This window comes from Rattus norvegicus, chromosome 10, assembly GCF_021556685.1.
Source record: "Rattus norvegicus strain SHRSP/BbbUtx chromosome 10, alternate assembly SHRSP_T2T, whole genome shotgun sequence".
In the NCBI taxonomy this organism is placed as follows: domain Eukaryota; kingdom Metazoa; phylum Chordata; class Mammalia; order Rodentia; family Muridae; genus Rattus; species Rattus norvegicus.
Window position 1 is genome coordinate 94,184,579 of NC_141543.1, and position 19,670 is coordinate 94,204,248.

The following is a 19,670-nucleotide window of genomic DNA, read 5'->3' on the forward strand; positions in this document are numbered from 1 at the left end:
CTTACATGATTTGTATTTCAGCAGAGGTTCCAGATAATGGTTTGGGTTTAGGGCCTTCAAGGTCATTAAGAGAACAAGTACCAAGTCTGGTTCCCCCCCCTTTTTTTTTTTGGCTCCCTAACACTCCCCCCACCCAAGGCTGAGGACCGAACCCAAGGCCACTCAGCTAAATACCCATAAGTAAACATTTTAAAAAAGATATAATGTGAATGACACATCCTGTAGACATTCAATGAAATGGCACTAGGTGTTCTCAGATTCATTTAACAATTGTTACGACAGGTTCAGAGGTTACAGTGATATGTGATACACAGAGCTCACAGTCTATAGAAAAAAAATTAGATATTTATCGTAGGTGGGGATTGTGATACATGCTAATGCAGAAGGAGAGGAGAATGTTACAGGTTCAAAGCCAGCTTCATGTACATAGTAAATACTAGGCCAGCTAGAACTATAGGGTGAGTCCCTGGAAAAGGGGGCGGGGAGAGAATAACTAACAATAATGTAAGATGATACAGGCTACAGCAACATCATACTGGGTGTAGTGGTTAGAATATAGTTGGCCCAGGGAGTGAAACTATTTGGAGGTGTGGCCTTGGAGTAGGTGTGTCACTGTAGGCCTGGACTTTAAGACCTTCATCCTAGCTGCCTGGGAGTCAGTATTCTCCTAGCAGCCTTCAGATGGAGATGTAGAATGCTCAGCTCCTCCTGCACCATGCCTGCCTGGATGCTGCCATGTTCCCACCTTGATGATAATGGACTGAACCTCTGAACCTGTAAGCCAGCCCCAATGAAATGTCCTTTTAGAAGACTTGCCTTGGTCATGGTGTCTGTTCACAGCAGTACAGTTGGTACCAGAGACTGCGGTGCAGTATTGTGATAGATCTGACCATACTTTTGTTCGTAAGAATGTGGTTTTGGGACTTTGGATTTGGACATCAGTGGAACACTTAAAGTTGGGCTTAATGGGCTATCCTAGTAGGAACATACAAGACTTTGTTACTGAGAATGATTTGAACCTGCAGAACTGGCCCAAGAGGGTTCAATTTAGAAGAATTTCAGTATGTGGCCTAGAGACTGTTTTTGCGGTATTTTGGTGAAGAATGTGGCTACTTTTCCCCCTTGTCTGAAGAGTCTATGTGAGGCTAAGGTAAAGAGACATATTAATTACATTGACAAAGGAAGTCTCAAAAAACCCAGTAGAGACTTTGTTGCCTTCTCATGAAGAGAAGTCTCATGAAGAACGTTTTGAACAAGCATACCCAGCTTAGAAAGGAAAAATATAAAATAAATGGTATTAAAGGGGCACCGGGAAGTGAAATGGAGCTGAGTCCTATGTTCAAGGATATTAAATTGAATTAAGGGAGTGGTGAACTTGGGGCAAAATTCTACCCAGCTAAATTCAGTTCCAGGCACAGTAGTACAAGTCCAGGAGGGACAAAGGCAAACAGATTTCTGAGTTCTAGGCCACCCTGGTACAGAGCAAGTTCCAAACAGTCCAAACATGTAAATCCAGGCATGGTGGACCACACCTTAAATTCCAGTGCTTAGGGGACAGGTATGCAGATCTCTGAGTTCAAAGTCAGTCTACAGAGCAAGTTCCAGAACAATCAAGCCTAGGTAGAGAATAAGCTCATTGAAAACAGAAAGCTGGTGATAATATAACAGAGCAAGGGGGCAATTTTCCAGCCCCAGCAAGCAGCAGAATTTTGCAGCTTCAGCCTTTTGGCTCTGGCTTTAGAGTCAAGAGGAGGAGGAGACGACTGGGACAATTGATGCTGGTCAGCTGGAGCTAAGGAATTAGTAGTGACTAAGAAGAGACCAGCATCACTGAGGTGAATTCTGGGAAGTGTTTTCTGGAACATAAAGAAGCTGTGTTCTAGACATTGCCAAGGTTGTACCTTGTGTTGCAGCTGTATTTGTCATTCGGGTGGTACTGGTTTTGAAGGTATGAAGGGGTCATGGAGAGCAGCTGAGGCTTGGCACTGTGAGAGGCCATGGAAGGACATTAGTAAAGGTGTAGCCTCAGTTGCAGTTGATGGCCCAGGACTGAAGGGGTCATGTAAAGCAGTTGAGCCTTGGCACCAGGAAGAGAGCCTATGAGAGGCTATTGGTGAAGCCTAGTTGCAATGGAGGACACCAGTGTATTGGAGATGCCAGAACCATGGGATGATCACCAAGAACAGCAGCAGCAATGGAGTGGGTCAACCTGAGCCTAGAGTGCTACAGAGGGCAGAGCTGGAGAAGTGACGCCAGCCCTTTGGAGGAGCCCAGAAGACCATGTGTAGAACCTGGACATTGGAACAAGACTATGGGGACTTTTGAAGTTGGACTAAATGTTTTAGCATTATTCTATGGCTAGTTATGGCCCCATGTGTTTATACAAGTCTATGAGGGCCAGGGAGAGGAATGTCATGACTTCATAGAGAGTAACTCACTAATGGCCTTCTTGTGACATTCCTGCGGCTTCTTGCCACCTCCACGGACTCACACCGATTTGGTGGAACTTTGTGGTTTATTCTGGATCGAGCCGCAGCTCCTGATCTGTGCCCAGTGGTGTCAGCCGAGAAGACTGAACTGAAAGTGCGGATTGGTGTTTGGTGATTTGCAAGTAGACTGAGCTGCTGATATCCTGACAACAAAGACTGGAGTCGCTCCAAAGAACCATTTCTTTTTTCTTTTTTTTTTTTTTTTTTTTTTTGGTTCTTTTTTTCCGGAGCTGGGGACCGAACCCAGGGCCTTGCGCTTCCTAGGCAAGCGCTCTACCACTGAGCTAAATCCCCAGCCCCCAAAGAACCATTTCTAAGCAGGCCCACTTCCCCCATGACCTCCTAACTGTTCTTTCCACTACCTCTGGTGGGTGGTGGGCTACAAGGGAGGTTAACGCGTTTAAGAACCCTTTCTTAAAGTAGGTTTTGAAAAAATATAAAGCCAAGACTTCTGTGGTGTGTGCGTAAATAAACGTGTGGAATAATGTATAGGGAGTAAATAAATGTAGAACAAAATATCCTCAGGACAGATCTTAACCTGAGGGTTGTGTGCAGTTTTAGCTTCTGTCTTCCTTCTGTGCAGGCAAGAAGTGCTTCATAGCTGGCGTGGTCCACATCTTTGGAGTGTCCAGGCATTAACTCTGTGACTGCTGAAATAGCCAATTAGGTGATTCAGATGAGAAGCACATCGGGCCTTTTATTTTTTATTTTTTATTTTTTTTAGATTTATTTATTTATTTTATGTACAGCATTCTGCCTGCATATGTGACTGCAGGCCAGAAGAGGGCACCAGATCTCATTACAGGTGGTTGTGAGCCACCATGTGGTTGCTGGGAATTGAACTCATGACCTCTGGAAGAGCAGTCTTAACCACTGAGCCATCTCTCTCCAGCCCCCCCCCCTTTTTTTTTAATTCTAGCTGCTGTCAGGCAGATGCTGTACAATGGAGCTACATCCCTTGTCCATTTAATTTGAACATCTTCGTACTAAGGTCTGGTAGTAAGTGCTTCAAATATTCTGGGGGGCTAGTTTTGAGGGCTGTAGAGATACTGCACGATCTTTGAGAGGACCCAGGTTCAATTTCCAGTACCCATATGGCCACTCACTATGGTTTGTGACCCTCTCCTGGCTTTCACATTATATTATATATAATATATATAAATATATATATTAATTTAAAAAGGGTTGAATCAAGGCCATCATTCTGATACTCATTCATTTCAGTGATACTGAGAATTAAGCCCAGAGTCTCACGCATACCAGGCAAGAGCTCTACCATTGAGCTGTAGCCCTAGCGCTCCATTTTAAATTTGTTTCACTAAATTGCTCAAGCTGCCCTTAAATTCACTCTATCCCCTTGGTTGCCCTAACTCAAAATCTTCTTGTCTTAGCCTGACAAGTAGCTGGGCTACAGGCCTGACCCATCAGGCCTTGTTTTAAGACATCACTCTTGGCTGCTCAACATGGCGCCGCAGAAAGACAAGAAGCCCAAGAAGTCAACCTGGAGGTTTCATTTGGACCTTACTAATCCAGTAGAGGATGGAATTTTTGATTCTGGGAATTTTGAACAATTTCTATGGGAGAAGGTTAAAGTCAATGGAAAAACTGGAAATCTTGGGAATGTTGTTCACACTGAACGCCTGAAGAATAAAACCACAGTTGTTTCTGAGAAACAGTTCTCAAAAAGGTATTTGAAATATCTTCCCAAGAAATACCTTAAGAAGAATAATCTCCCTGATTGGCTTCGTGTGGTCACATCTGACAAGGAGACGTAGAAACTTCGTTATTTCCAGATTAGTTAAGATGAAGATGGTTCAGAGTCTGAGGACTAATTGGCCTTTGCTTTTAATAAAATGGAAGGATGCTAAAGAAAAAAAAAGACATCATTCTAATCTTGATGTCTAATCTAGTACAGAAGCCAAGCAGTGAAACTCTATTTTTTAAATATTATTTTCCAAAGATGTATTTATTTATTATATACAAGTACACTGTAGCTGTCTTCAGACACACCAGAAGAGGGCAATGAATTCCATTACAGATGGTTGTGAGCCACCGAGTGGTTGCTGGGATTTGAACTCAGGACCTCTGGAAGAGCAGTCAGTGCTCTTAACCGCTGAGCCATCTCTCCAGCTCTTCAATATTATTTTTAATGATGTTTCTTAAACACTTTTACCTCCCTTGTAGTCCACCACCTACCAGAGGTAGTGGGAAAATAAAAAAAAAAAAAATACAGGGGAAGTGGACCTATTTAGAAAGGTTCTTTGGAGCAACTGCCATCTGTGTTATCTGGAAACTGGCAGTTCAGTTCACAGGTCAGCAGCAGCAGCTTGATTTACTCGCAAACATTTCATGGATATACCAACAGTCCAGTTCGGTAGAGTTGGGTAAACAACAGCAGAGACACAACCATAGAAGATGTGAGACTCACAAGCGCTGCACAGCTAGCTGTACCAGCAAGCCAAGCTCTATCCCCATCACCCCATGGAGTCCTGTGGAGTCCTGTTTATACCCTCCAGAACATCACATGTCCTCTATGTGTCTTGCCTCAGCATGTGCATCCCATCAACCAGAGTCTACAGAGTCCCCACAAATACGGCTCAACCACACAGTGTAAGGCAGACCAATATGTGCGTGCTGTTAGCAAAGAGTCCTTCATCACGTGTCCTTTCATGTGTTTGTTTTAGCAGAACGTCCCTCTCTCCTGTGTCTGCTTCAGTGAAACATCCCTTCGTGAGTCGGCCTTAGCCTTTCACACCTGTGTCCACTTTAATGAAGCGTTTCTTCACGTGTTTGCCCCAGCAAAACACCAGCAATCGACTTTCCGAAGAACCCTTACGTTCCCTCTTCCAAGCAGGATGAGGACTAAAGAGTACATTTGCTTCGTCATTGAGGTGTTCTTAGACCTTGACTTAGCTTCAGGGGAGTGGCACCCCTAGATCAGGGTAGGACATAGGAAAGTAGTAACCGTTCTTTGAGGACATTTAATTCTCATGGAAAACAGAGGAGGTGGCAGAGTCAAAGGAGGCCTTTTATGTATAAGGAAGATTTAAATGCTGATGGGAAGGCTCTAAGGAAGGAGGAGCAGTTGAAGATTGATGACAAAACCCAAAATTATTAGGGCCACAGAGATGGCTCAGTCAGTAAAGTGCTTGCCATGCAAGCAGAAGTCCCTGAGTTCTATCCCCATCACCCGAGAAAAAAGTGGAACGTGGGGTTGGGGATTTAGCTCAGTGGTAGAGCACTTGCCTTGCTAAGCATAAGGCCCTGTGTTGGGTCCTCAGCTCCAGGGGGAAAAAAAAGACAAAATAACAAAAAGGTGGACCACGCTCATATCCCTGGAGAACAGAGACCTGTGCATCCCTGAAGTTCACTGGCCAGTCATCCTAGCCTAAGGAGAAATCCCCAGAACCCAGTGAGCAACAATGTTTCAAAAAACAAAGTAGGAGCCAGGTGTGCTGGCGTGTAACTTTAATCCAGGCACTTGGGAGGCAGAGGCAGGTGGATCTCTGCCAGCCTGGTCTATAGAGGGAGTTCCAAGTTGATGATGAGACTGTCTCAAAAAAAAAAAAAGTATTTAAAAAAAGATCAGGGACAAGAGTTACAGGTTGGGTACTCTGCAGAATAGGTTCTGGGAAGCAGATCAGTGTGTCAAAAGTTTTGATTGATTGATTGATTGATCAATTGATTGATTTTAGATATGCTTTTGGAATTAACACCTGTAGAAGAAAATCGTGAAGGATTGGGCCACGGGAGAAAGTGTGCTGAGATCTCTGAAGCTAGGATGATACTTTAGGGAGACCCTTTATAGGGACAGGAAGTCTGGGCAGGGAGCCGAGTCCTTAAACTCCGAGTCAAGTGAAGGAGCGAGGCACTCTCGCTGGCACTGGCAGAGGTAAATCCCCCAGGACAAGGATTTTTCAGGCAGCTGAATGCAGTCCGTTGGCAGCACGCCCAGCAGTCAAGGGAACAGGTCCTTCAGCCTGAAGGACACCTAGGTAGTGCTTCTCAGTGCCCATCTGACCATCCAGGGTGGGTGGGTGAGACGAGAGTTTAAGGAGAGTGAGAGATGTTTAAAATAGCTACCATTGTGGCAGAATGGTTTTTGGTTTGGTTTGGTTTGCTTTGGGTCTTTCAAGACTGGGCTCTCTGTGTAGCCCTGACTATCCTGGAACTCTGTAAACCAAGCTGGCCTTGAACTTGCAGAGATCCGCCTACCCCCTTCCTCTGCTGGGTTGAAAGGCATGGCCTACTACCATCCGGTGTCACAAGGGTTTTTATGTGTCAGGCACAGTGTCCTGCCGTAAAGGAGACGCTGTCCTCTTGGAAGATCCCGAGGCTGACCCTGGAGATGGGTGGCTACTGGCGGGCTTCACAGAAGAGCAGGCAATGGATCTGGGCTTTGAAGAGCAAGCAGGTGTTGCTCAGCTGCTGTGGCCAAGGACCCTAGAAGACCCACCTCTAGGTCTGGTCAGTCAGTCACCGAGAGCCTTTAGATCTCATGCCCTTGGCAGTTTTCCTGTCTGGATGGACTTCTTGCTAGGGGACCTAAGGGACTTCTACCTTGGGGACCTGGGGAGATGCCTTTGGATTTGCCCTTCACCAGCTGGAAGGAGGCATTACAGGAGGCGTGCTGAATACTTTAGGGGGAGAATTGCTGCTCAGACCGGGAGGGAAGAAGCACTTTAGCACCAAAATTTCAGCTACAGCAGCAACTCTGGGTACAAGGCTCAGATTTTAGAGACCAATATACTTGTAAAAAACAAAAAACAAAACAAAACAAAAAAACCACAAAACAAGACAAAAAAAGAAACTACAAAAACCAAGAGCAAAGCAAGCCCTACATATTATAATTGTCTCAGAGGAACCCCTCCCTGCTCACAGTTGGATTTGGTTGCCCTCAGATGTCACCATGCCATAGGTATTTATATGGTCACCATAGGTATCTTGAATCTCTAGAGCAATGGTTCTCAACCTTCCTTATGCTCTGAGCCTTTAATATAGTTCCTCATGCTGTGGTGACCTCCCCAACCATAAAACCATCATTGCTTCTTTATAACAGTAATTTGTCCGTGTTACAGTGTTACAGATTGTAATGCATATATCTGTGTTTCCCAATGGTCTTGGACATCCCCCAAGGGGTCTTGACCCACAGGTTGAGAACCAATGTTCTAGTGGGTTCTTGGCACTGAGCCTTGCCTGTAGGTAGCCTTGCCTGTTGGCACCATTCACTGAAGTGAGCAGAGGAAATCTAGACAAGAACAGATGGAGACCTCTGGGTATCCCTGTACTCACCCCAAGGTGTAAGCCACAGAGCAGAAGGGCGGGAGAGCCCAGAATAGAGACAGCATTCTACATACTTAGCTCTAACTCCTGGATCCCCATACCAGATCCTGCCCGTAGAGTTCCATACCACTTGGTCATTACCAGGCCAGAAAACAACCCAGGTATCATCTTATAGGGGCCAACATACCAATCCCAGGCACTGTCAAACCGATAGTCACCTGGCTCAGGAGAACTGGATTACAACATAAACATTTTTTCATAATTTGCAAAACAAGTCTCATTTACTTCCTCATAACAACCCTTCACGTAGATTTTGTTTTATCCACCCCCACCTTGTAGATGAGGTAACAAAGGGTCCGAGAAATAAACTGTCTTTTCCTAGAACATCTAACACAGGCAGGACTTGAACTCAGGTCTTTGGTCTCCACTCCCTGTTGATCCACTAGGTACTGCTACCTCTGGTTCTAGCTCTGCCCTGGGGCAACCTTTATTTGGGTTTTTGTTTTTCCAGCTGTGATACGGAAGTCACCCATTCTGTGGTTCTGATTCTCTGTTTCAGCAGGTAAGACAACTGGGTGGTCTATGGAAACTGCCTGCGGTGGGAGAGTCCTCTGGTCGCCTTCCTCTTTCGGCCACTACGTGATATTTCTCAGTAACCCTTACAGTCCCTTCCTGTCCCGCATGTGTACAGACTTTTCACTTCCACTCTATTATCACCTCACTTGTAGAATTTTAAGGTTTGTTACCTGGGAGCTAGGAACTCACACCTCCAATTCTGTTTTTCATAGATACCATCGTCGCGTGTGAAAAAAAGCCTTATTAACAGCATCTAACCTTCATCTGGGGGCGGGGCGGGGCCTCTCGGTCAGGAAATGCAGAGGGCACCAGGGCAGAGGAAACAGCATGGCTGGCTGCAGGGGGGTGGGGGACCCTCTGGACCCCTGGAATTCACCCTCAGCTTTGAGGGTCCTGGGGCTGTCATCATAGTCCATAGAACTCCAACCAGGGTCAGAGTTGCTTTGAGGAGTTGGTCTCTGGAGACCCAGGGAAGGTCTGTAGCTCCTGCCTCCTCCTCAAACTCCTCCCATGCCTGCCCAGCTCCCCACCTCCTGGATGCTCGTCCAGGATTGATTGTCTGGGCAGCTCCCCCTCCGAGCAGTAAATGAAATATTGGTTACCAGGAGTGAGGCAGGAGCCAATTAACCCCTAGACCTCGACATGGCAGATGTGTTTGTAGGAAGCTGAAGCAGAGAGCTGAGTGCACCTGCCTGGCCTTCCTGCAAAGTCATCCAATTAGGGCAGCCCCCAGCAGTGGGCCCCACTGCCCCCTCTGGACCCAATAACCTCAGAAATCAGGGTGACACTAGCACCTATGGCTGGTGGTTGCCTGGATTCTAGATGACCTGCCACTCCTGTGTGAGTGAACTCCAGGGATAGCCCCGCCATTACTCCTGCCCTGACAGGGTCTTCTTCCTTAAGTAACCATACATCTTTCTAAAGGGGCGGCAACCTTGCTTCCATTCCCTAGAGTGGACTCATGTTCTGCTTGCCCAGTCTTCTCCCACTTCCCACCCAGCCCCACCCCTAGGATAGCCCTGAGCCTGAAAAGCCCCCAACTGAGGAGGCTGAGGGCGGAGACACGCCCTCCCTCCGCTCTTAGGGAGCTCCCCGGCTGCAGAGGAGACAATCTTGTCAACGATACCCCAGCTCGCCAGCAGAAACTGTCTCCTCATCTCAGAAAGGCCTCCCCGGACAGAAAAGTAAAACTTGTGCTTGCCCACTGAACTACGACATTGAGGAACCAGATTACTGTTTGAGGCACACACGTAGCTCTCTATCAAGGAGCTAGAGGACAGTTTGAAAAGAAAATACAGACTTTGAGATCCCCTTGGTCTGATGCAGGAGACACAAGCTTTGCCATCAGAAAACTTCCCAGGCAGAATGGTGGAGATATAACTCTCGGTCCCATTGACTGTTTCTTGTCAGAGGGGAAAAAGCAGATTTCTGTCCTTAGGGAGCCACTGTTTGCTGGGAAAGACACCTTAGTAGACTCCTTTGTGGCTGGGATGTTGCCTAAGTGTCAAGCAGCTGGCACTGCGGGGCATCCCTGGAGCTTCGCAAAGGTAGAAAAACTCCCTGGAAAACTCCCTGGCTTCGGCCCAGTCGACCACAAACGTCCTGCCTTTAGGACCACAGGCAGGTCATGAGCTTGCTTCTGTGAGTCCTCATCTGCAAGAATGGAGATGCCAGTCCCATCTCTCAAAATGACATGAGGATTATCAAGTCACTAGAAAGGAAAGCAAATCAGCCAGATAGCCAGGCGCTCCCTGTAGACATGATTAGCATGCTGTTGGTTGTAACAGAGGTCCAGGGCCAGTCTCTATGGCCTCTCGGTTAGGGCAGAAACCCCCCAACTATGGCTCTTGGGTAATTCTGAGTCAATGTGCTTATTAAAGAATCAGAGGCAGCTGTGGACATCACTGGGGGACAGGAGGAGTGCCTTCTAATCTAATCACACTTCCCACGGGGACTCTAGTTCCATCCAGACCTGCCAGGGGTTTTATTGGGTTTGTGGGGACCCGCAGATTTCAATCTCCAGCTCCCACAGGGAAGGAACAAGCATTAAACTAATTTTATTAAATGGCCACAGCTGGCAGTGGGGGAAACTAGGGGAGAGAAGGAAAGATAAAAAGGGCCATTCAAATCTGCCAGCACTGACAAGGGTCCATACATGGGGCCTGGCCAGGAGAGTGGCTCCCCCTCCTTCCTGTCTCCCCAGCTGAGCCAGACTGGGGAGCCAGATGGGACCTTTCCTCAATGTAGAGCCTCTGAGTTCTCCAGAAGCCCCAGCCTGTGGCTGTGGCCCACAGCAGATGCTTACTAATGGATCAGGCCTCTGTAGGGCTGAGGTGGAAGGAGAGAGGTGGAGCTGCCCCAGTGCCAGCCTCCGCTCTGCTTTAAACTTGTCAGTTCCTTATGAATATGGAGTGCTGGATAGGAGCACTGTCCTTATCTCAAATACTGACATTTGTCTGTTCCTAGCCCCGTGGTCCTAGCCTCTCTGGGATTCAGTTTCTTTTTATCTAAAAGTGAATAAAATAGCCAGGTCTAATACAGTACACCTATATATCCCAACTGAGGAGGTGAGACAAGACCACTTGAGCTCAAGAGTTCAAGACCAACCTGGGCAAGATGGTGACCAAGACTCCATCTCAAAATAAATATATCATTAAAATAGACAAGACAGCATCTGGGCATGGGAGCACTTCCCGTGAACCTATTTTGCACATCACACATATCCATGAGGACGTTTTTATAAGGTGCCTACACCATGTCTGACACACAGTGGGTGTTTTCTAAATATCAGCTGTAATTGTTTAGAGATGCCCTACTTGGGGTTGGGGATTTAGCTCAGTGGTAGAGCGCTTGCCTAGCAGGTGCAAGGTCCTGGGTTCGGTCCCCAGCTCCGAAAAAAAAGAAAAAAGAAAAGAAAAGAAAAAAGAAATGCCCTACTTGCGTGTTACAGCCTCCCAGTCCGAAGAGGTTGGTAGAGGCAGTGGCAGGCCAAAGAGAGGCAGTGTGGCTTGGACTCAAGTACAACCACAGAACTTAGTTACCCTGTCGCTTAACCCCACCCACCTAACTCCAGCTTGTGTGAGAGAGTACCTGCAAGCATCCTGCAAACTTTAAAGTGATGCACAAACAGAAACAGCAATGTACTTCGAGCATGCACACTGTACGTCCTTAATCTTCCATCCAGTGAAATGGGTCTGCTTCCCCACATTTTACTGATGGGGAGAAAAAAAAAAAGGCAAGGAAGTAGTGACTGGACCAAGGTCAACCAGCTTTTAGTGCAAAGCTTGGTCTTTTCTGTAGCTTTTCACCAGCCCAAGAGTGGCTTGCTTAGCACTCCGTAGCAGGAACATAGGCTTCCGGTTAAAGTTACCCATACCTTGTTCACGATGTTGGCGATTCAAAAATGGCACTTAACCAGCACGTAGAACGCAACTGAATTGCTTCCCACTTGGGCGGTGGTGAACATTAGACCTTTTGGCCCTTTCCCTCCTGGAGCAGGTAAGACTCCTGCATCTGGTTTCCTCCAGAAACTTTTGCCAGTCTAGAGGACAAGGACCAGGGCGCCTCCTACAGACTTCCCCAGGGCACAGACTGAAATCCCCACGGGGTGGAAATGTTTTTATTATAGCTTTGGTCAGACCGGGTGCAGCTGTTCCAGGGTTTTGTGGGCGCTCGGAAGCTATCCAACCCCTAATCCACCCCTCCCCAAGGCAGGATCACCCTGCAGGAAGCAACCGCGCCAACTCCCCGCCCCCCAGTCTGGGGCTGGCTGGCAGGAGTGGGTGGGCAGTAAACAGTCCTATTGTACACATATACAGTGCAGGCTGGGACCAGGAAGGCAACCTGTCACCCGGGCCGGAACTGCGTGCGGGAAGAGGGGAGCTCTGTGTTCCGCGGAGGAAAGACAGGGTGGTTGGACGCGGGCTGGGGGGCGATTCAGCCTGGGAGGATCGGCAGCCTGGGCCAGGCAATTTGAAAATGAGTAGGGAATGGGTTCTTGTTTGCCTCTCCCGAGAGGGGAGCTCAGGGATGAAGAGCCACGGATGGAAAGGGGTGCAGGGGCTCAATCCGAGTAGATGATGAAGCCAGAGAAAGTGCTGTATTTGTTGCTGTTGCCCCCGTGCGCTTTCCCTCCATCCAGCTTGATGAAGACCTCATCACCTGCGTCCAGATGCAGGATCACGCTGTTGCTGGCATAGTCGTAGTTCTGGTCAGCATCCTGGGCAATGGCACTGGCCCGCACCTAAGGGGGTAGGGTTGCGGGTGGGGGCGGGGTTTCGGGTGGAGGTGGGGATAGGGATGGGGAGTGGGGCAGTGTGAGAGGGGAAGGAGGTGAGGCAGCCACATGGTGAGGATGTGGAGGCCCTAACACCCAGCCTTCTAGCCATCCAGGACCTTGGCTTGCTTTTCCCTGCCATCCCACCCTACCCTCTTCTAATCATGAATAGCATTTTTGGGAGCGGACATACAGGAGCCCTAGATTCTAGGGCAGGGCACATCTGGAATTTGAAGTCCAGATGGAAAGTTACTCTGTAACTCCTGTAGCTTTTACCATCTGCCTACCTCGGTGCCTTCCTGGTGGCCCAGCTTGGAAGTCCTTCCTTGCAGAGAGAGCTACATTGTATTACCAGAGAGCCAGATCTTCCCTCTCTCCTTACCATTCCCTCTTTCCTGCTTTAACAGAGATGATGTTACCATGTCTGGCACACCCACCTGCTCTCAGATCCACGGATGGGCAAAGGATACAGCTTGGCCACATAGGTAGCAACTGAAGCAATACCAGACTGCTAGGAAGAAGCTATCCCAGAACCAGGGTCTTTGGGTTTTCAAAACTCGTTCCAGAGTCTCTCTCACTGGAGCACTGAGACTTAAGGCCTGGTAATGCTTTCCCTCCTAGATTTAGACTGACCTCATGCCCCAGGCCTCGGAGTCAGAGCTATATTCCCAGGCCTATTGCCCTGGTCAAAGGGCTTCTAGCCCTTTATGTCTCATCACAGGAGAGCAGAGAGGAACAAGACGGGAGGGAAGGAACTGGGGCCTTCTGTCTTCTGTGGTCCTTATCTTGAAGGGCAGATGGGGACAGGAAGAAACAGATGGAGGGAAGTACTAGCATTGGGATTTGAAGGTTTCGTTGACTTTTGGCGACTCTAACTAGTTTTTTTTGGTTTGTTTGTTTTTGTTTTTGTTTTTTGTTTTTTGTTTTTTTTCCCGGAGCTGGGGACCGAACCCAGGGCCTTGCGCTCGCTAGGCAAGTGCTCTACCGCTGAGCTAAATCCCCAACCCAGACTCTGACTAGTTTTAAGACATCAGGGTAGTTGGGGGTGTTGGTAGTTGAATTATCTGTGGACATTTCTGAGGCAACAAGAGAACTAAGCTTTAGGACCTAGGGTCTCCCTGAGTCAAAGGATAAGGAACAGGAGAAGGGGGACTGGAGAGTTGGCTCAATGGTTAAGACCACTGGCTATTCTTCCAGAGGACCCAGGTTTCAATTCCCAGCTTCTACATGACAGCTCACAACTGTCTGAAACTCCAGCTCCAAGGAGTCATAGCTCTCTTCTGGCCTCTGTAAGGCACCAGGCACACATGTTATGCACAGACATAGGTGCAGGCAGAACACCCATACACATAAAATACATTTTTAAAAATTAAAAGGGGGTAGAGGGGGGAGAAAAAAACATCTCTGGATTGTGCCTGGCAGTGGGAAGGCTAGGGAATCTCAGGCCGGCTTTTGCACAGTTCCCCTCTATCCCACTGTTTCTCTGAAGGCAGCTCCTGTAGCCCTCTAACAGAAGACTAATGTCTAGGCTGAACCCAAGTCACAGCTGGTGAGGAGGGAAAGAAGGGAGAGGAACCGTGGCTCAGCCACGCTAAACAGCTGACTCAGCAGCACAGCTACACCAAAGAGGGCCCAACACATTTGAATGCAGCCCTCCCAGTAGCCAATGTCCTTCCAGCCTGGTCCCTCTCCTTAACCTCTTCCCACCCTGGGCTGGAACCACGTAGATTATAACCGGGGGGGGGGGGGGAAAAGTCTTTAAAAAGGCAGGAGGAGAAGTTGGTGAGCTAGGTATCTCTGCGGGTAAAAGGCGTACTCGCGACCTGAGTTCAGTCTCCAGGCACCCACATAGTAGGACAGAACCGACTCCTGCAAGTTGTCTTTCAATCTCTACACCAAGAAATGTTATGATGCCTCCTCACAATATACGTAATACCAAACATATGTAATAACATTTTAAAGGTGGGCCCGGCAGTAGAGACGTACACCTTTAATCCCGGCGCTTGGGAGGGAGAGGGGGCAGGTGGATCCTTGTGAGTTCTGGGCCAGCCTGGTCTACGGAGTGAGTATAGTCATATGTCAGCCAAAGCTACACAGAGAAACCCCCAGTCTCCGAAAATAAATAAATAAACAAGGTGGGAGGAAATGAGGAAGAGAGACTCTGCTTAACTAAACCCTCAGTTTGTCTAGAAAATTGGATACAAAGTCCCACCTAACCGAAAGCCTTAAGATGATAAAGGGGAAAAAAAAAGCCTTGATAGGGCTTTAAACTAGCGGAGAGGAGCTGAAAGCAGGCAGCCAACTTCTGTATTGTTCCCTGGGCTCCAATTCTGGTAGTATTTATTATTACACGTGCACTTCATTATCTTTGCTAATAAATTAGCACTAATAACAATTATTTTTATTGCCCAGATTAATTTAGCCTTAACTCATTAAAACAGTGTGCACTTTAACAGCCAAATCCATCAGGACACTGTCATCAGTCAACAGGGATCTCCTGGTCATGTGATAGGCATCAGAACTATTATGTTTATGCTCATTGTTTATTCATCACCATGATTGTTGCTGTAATTATCCTAATTACCCATAGAAGCCGCAAGAATTTATGCCCTTCCATCCTTAGACAGTAGGGGATCATGAAATGGAACCCCGGGGGTCCCGATCCCCAATCCAGGATCTGAAGCAGTTGCATCTAGATCCTCTTGGGAGTCCTAAGGAGGATGGGGGAATCGAGGTTGCCATGGAAGCCAGAAAGCAGCCCTGTGCCTTGTGTCAGGAGGGACTGCCAAGAGGGGAAACTGAGGCAATGGTTTGACCAGGGGAACCGAGCTGCCAGGGTCTAGTTGGGAAAGTGCTCCTGTCCCCAGTCCAGCCTGGGGTCTTGGGCATGCAGGTATGGCTCCCAGAAGTTGCCAGCCTGGTTCATAGAGGACTGCAGGGCTCATAGGTTTACTTGGTGTCTTCTGTGTCAGGTACTAGGCTCTGTGCTGAGAATGGTCCCAGAATCTAGTGAGGACAGGTGGGTCTCTTTCCACCCTCTAGATGAGAAGCTAATCCTTGGTGGGTTTCTCTGTGTAACAGTCCTGGCTGTCCTGGAACCCATTTTATAGACCAGGCTGGCCTTGAACTCACCGAGGTTGTCCTGCCTCTGCCTGCTGAGTGCTGGGATTAAAGGCATGTACGAACCACACCTGTCCCTCAGTGCCACCATGCCTGTCCCTCAGTAGGTCTTTTTTTTAACAGCACAGTCCTCAATTTATATATCTATCACCCTTCATCCTACAAGCCCTAACCCGTATGTAGTACTCACCTCCCCATACCCCCCTCCTTGGACAAAAAGCATACTGACCACTGACTGGCATGTCCTCATATAGCCTCTGCCTGCAGCCATGTTTATCAATTTGTGCCCACCCTGACCTGTCTCAACCATAGACATGTGGGCCACTCAGCTGCCCAGAACCTAGAACCCTTTCTCCAGGCTTCTCCTCCTAAGTACTAGTACCAGGAGCCATCAGATTGGGGGTGGTGACTCAAAGCTCTCCCTGTGGATATGCATGGGTTATACACAAGGGTCTTTAGGCACTGGGCATGGGGTTGACATTTCCTGTTCTCTACTCATCTTGCCCAGACAAGGACCAAAGCACAGGCTGGAAACCTCTTCGCAAGCAGGAAAGTAGGAACTCAAAAAACCCATGGTGGCCCCTGATCCTGAGGGCATAAAAAAGTAGAAGCTTCTCTCCTCTGCCACCACGCACTCTGCAACCCAGCCATTTTTTCCTCTGCCTAGTTAAGTGTCCTCATATCTCTGAGCCAGTCTTCCCTTACACGTGACCTCCTCCTTCCTCCTCAGTGGTGTCTCCTAAGCAGGTGAACAGAGTCCACAGCCCTTCCTTTCTGCCAAGTGGTCCTGAGCTAGGGTAAGACGGTCCTGAGCTAGGGTAAGACGGACCTGGCACCGTATCACTCTCAGATGACATTTGGAGACAGGACTTGCCGGGCGCATCCCCAGCCCACCTTTAATGCAGTGCCATATTGAGTGTGTTCATATACGGCCACTACTGCTTGCACAATACAGAAGCCATAGAGTCCTAGAGTGTGAATGGGCTAACTCCTTGGTGTCAAACAAGCTTCAAACCTTGTTCCCCGTGGAGGGCAAAGCTAGCGTGTGGCTTCATTGGTGTGATCCAGCCAGCCTCTTGGACAATCTGGAAGAAGTCACAAAAGACTGCAGACTCCATTGTTATTCTTGGTTATTTTGTTGTTGTTCTTGTCCTGCAAGGGGGGGGGGGCATCTTGAATGCCTGTTAATGTGCTAAGTCTTTGAAATACCCATCCAGTAAGCCTCTGGTAGCCTGTGGAGTTCTCCAGTCTGACAGCACCCTAGCACTGCTGGTGGGGGGTTGGGGGAGGGAGAAATTGGGGGAATGTTTCACCTCCAAGGGATTAAAGCAAGCAGCACTGTTACACGTGCCTGCTGTGGGAGCCACCTCACAGCCCTTCTGCTGGGGTCCTGCCGTGATCCTGCTGTCATGGGGCAAAGCCTAAGGGCCTAGTGACTACTCTCAACCCCAGCAAGCCTTCACTTTGGGCTAGCTCAAACTTTCTTTGCAGAAGGAAGACAGTCCATCAATGAAGGTGACATTGCTGCATGCCTTATTGGTGATTAATAAGGGGACTTGTGGGGCTGTCTGCATGAGCCTTTGCGAGATGCTGGAGCCTTCCCATTTGGTCAGGAACCAAGGACAAAGAGGAGAGACACCAGAAGCCTGATAGACACAAATGGGAGAGAGACACAGCAAAAGAGAAGGGGGGCAGGGTGTGGACCCGGAGAAGAGAGACAGAGATGAATGGCAGATTCCGGTAAGAAACGGTCAAAAGACAGAGAAAGAAGAGGCTGACACTGTAGTGGGTACTGGGAGGAGCAGGCAGAAGAAAAAAAAGAGGACAGACTTCCACACTGATAGATTTTCTGTCTATTCTCCTATCCCCAAACTTTGCTGGGTAGTGCTGCAGTGGGAGGGGCTCCGAGAAGATCTGGAGTCTCAATTGTAGGGGGTTCAATCTGACCACGCCCCCGGGGTGGGGCCCACGTAACCCAGAGGTGAGAACGCTGGGAGCTGGGAACCCGGGGTGGGTGGTTCCAAGGACAACGCTGTGCATCCGTGTCCCAGACACTTGCATTCCAGCTCCCTATCTTCTGGGATACTGGAGGAGCTGTACCTGGAGACTCTAAGGAGGGGAGTTTCCATCACTCCGCCCCGCCTCTGGAGGAAACTTTTCCCCGGAGGCGCAGGATAGCTCTGATACTCTGAGGAAAGGTAGCGCATTCCAGGGGGTTTGCAAAGGGTGTTAGGTCCCTGCTCTAGGGCCAGGGATGTACTGCAGCTAAGGCTATTGGGCGCCGAACTCCCTCTGCCTTTGTGCGCAAAACAGTTCCTGCAGCCCTCCTTCTCCAGCGCGCACAGCCACTCGTCTTAGCGCCCTCCGGCGCGGAGACTGACTCTCCTTATCCCTGCCCTAGAGCATCCTCGCTGTTCCCTTAAAGCCAGTCGGCGTCAGCTTGAATCTTAGCTCTCAAGAGAAATCAGCCTGAATCAGCCTCCCAAGGGCCAAACCCCTAAGGACCAGTCAGCGCGCCCTAGAGCCCTGTGATCTGACTAGTTGGATTTATCTTTACGCATTTCCACTCCGCGGGTGCCCTGTAGCCTTTCCCTTAGAGCTCAAGCCCAAGGGCTGAAGACTCAGGGGTGCCTGCTAATTACAACCATTCTTCACGTGATAGTTAAGGGGGCCGCTTTAGGGTCTCCACCTACGCCTGCCCGGTGTGCCTGTCGACTCTGATCCAATACGCATTCTCCTGGGGCTCCCTGGGTGCCCTGCCCCCAGGTCAGCCCCATGCCCCCTCATGGCCCACCTGGCCGTTCTTGCAGAGATCTGCCCACATACTGGTGCCGTCGCCGCCGCGCATGAGGACGTGGTAGGTGAAAAAGTAGGTGCCAGGAATGTTGCATGTAAACTTGCCGCTGGCCGCATCGTAGTTGTTGCCTAGGTTGGTGACCACGTCGTCAAACTTGAGCACCTCGTAACCCTCATGAGGGTTCTTGAGGCCGGCGTAGAAGGCCACGCGTGGCACCGTGGTATAGGTGGCCGTGCTGATGGCGCCGCTGCCTCCCGAACCCGGCAGGCCAGGAGGGCCAGGCTTGCCTGGTTCACCCTTCTCCCCGGGCGGACCCACAGGACCTGGAGGTCCCCGGTCTCCTGGAGGCCCGGGGGGGCCTGGCTTGCCGGTGCGGCCCGGCTTCCCCTGGGGGCCCTGCACCAGCGTGGAGGGCGGGGGCGCACCGCTCTGCTCGCTCAGAGCGTCGCCGCCGTCGGACCGCGCGCCGGCGCCGGGGCCCCGCGCGGGATAAGGGTCGCACACCATGCGGCAGGTGCCCAGCATCTCATAGTGGCCATCCGGGCCGCCGGAGCTCACCAGCACCGGGATGAGCACCACCAGCACGAGCAGCATCACCACGCCTGCGGCGGCTGCTAGCAGCGTCTTCCGGCCGGCGCGGAGCCTGGGGAGAGCCGGGCCACCCGGCCGCGCCGTCGGGGCAATGATGCCGGCGGGTAAGGGGCGCAGGCGCGACGCCCGCGCTCAAGGGCGGTCCGGCGGGGCTGCGGGCATGGGGCCGGGGCCCGGGCGCCGCGCTGCGCTGCTTGCGCTGCGGAGCCCAGCAGCCGGCTCCGGCCTCGTGCTTCCCTCCCGCTGCGCTGCCCGACTGAACGCAGCGGCCGCCGCCGCCTCCCGCCTTGCGCCTAGCTCCTCCCGCCTTCCCTGGCTGGGGCCACTCCTCCGTTGGTCCCCGCCCACCCGCTCCGCGGGGCTCCGAGAGGGCGAGGGGTGGGGCTGCGGGCGGGACAGGCGCCTAATTGGGCGGCGGAAGCCTGGAGGCGGGAGGGGCAGAGAGGGGCGGGGCCTATGAGACTGGTGGGTACCACAGAGGGAGCTGGAGACTGAGGCTGGGAAACTGGGAAGGGGCTAGAGTCAGGAATGATTAGGA

At 50.0% G+C, this 19,670-nt stretch overlaps 1 protein-coding gene and 1 pseudogene across 1 annotated transcript; one reads left to right on the forward strand and one right to left on the reverse strand.

Annotated features, from left to right (window-relative positions):
* Positions 1 to 3,940: 3,940 nt before the first annotated feature.
* Rpl22l4 (ribosomal protein L22 like 4) lies at positions 3,941 to 4,321 on the forward strand (annotated as a pseudogene).
* A 7,619-nt stretch (positions 4,322 to 11,940) lies between these two features.
* On the reverse strand, positions 11,941 to 19,381 carry C1ql1 (complement C1q like 1). Its single transcript, NM_001108838.3, is given in 2 exon segments — positions 11,941 to 12,591; positions 18,539 to 19,381. Coding segments are annotated over 2 exon segments (777 nt in total). The 5' UTR covers positions 19,136 to 19,381; the 3' UTR covers positions 11,941 to 12,411.
* Positions 19,382 to 19,670: the final 289 nt, after the last annotated feature.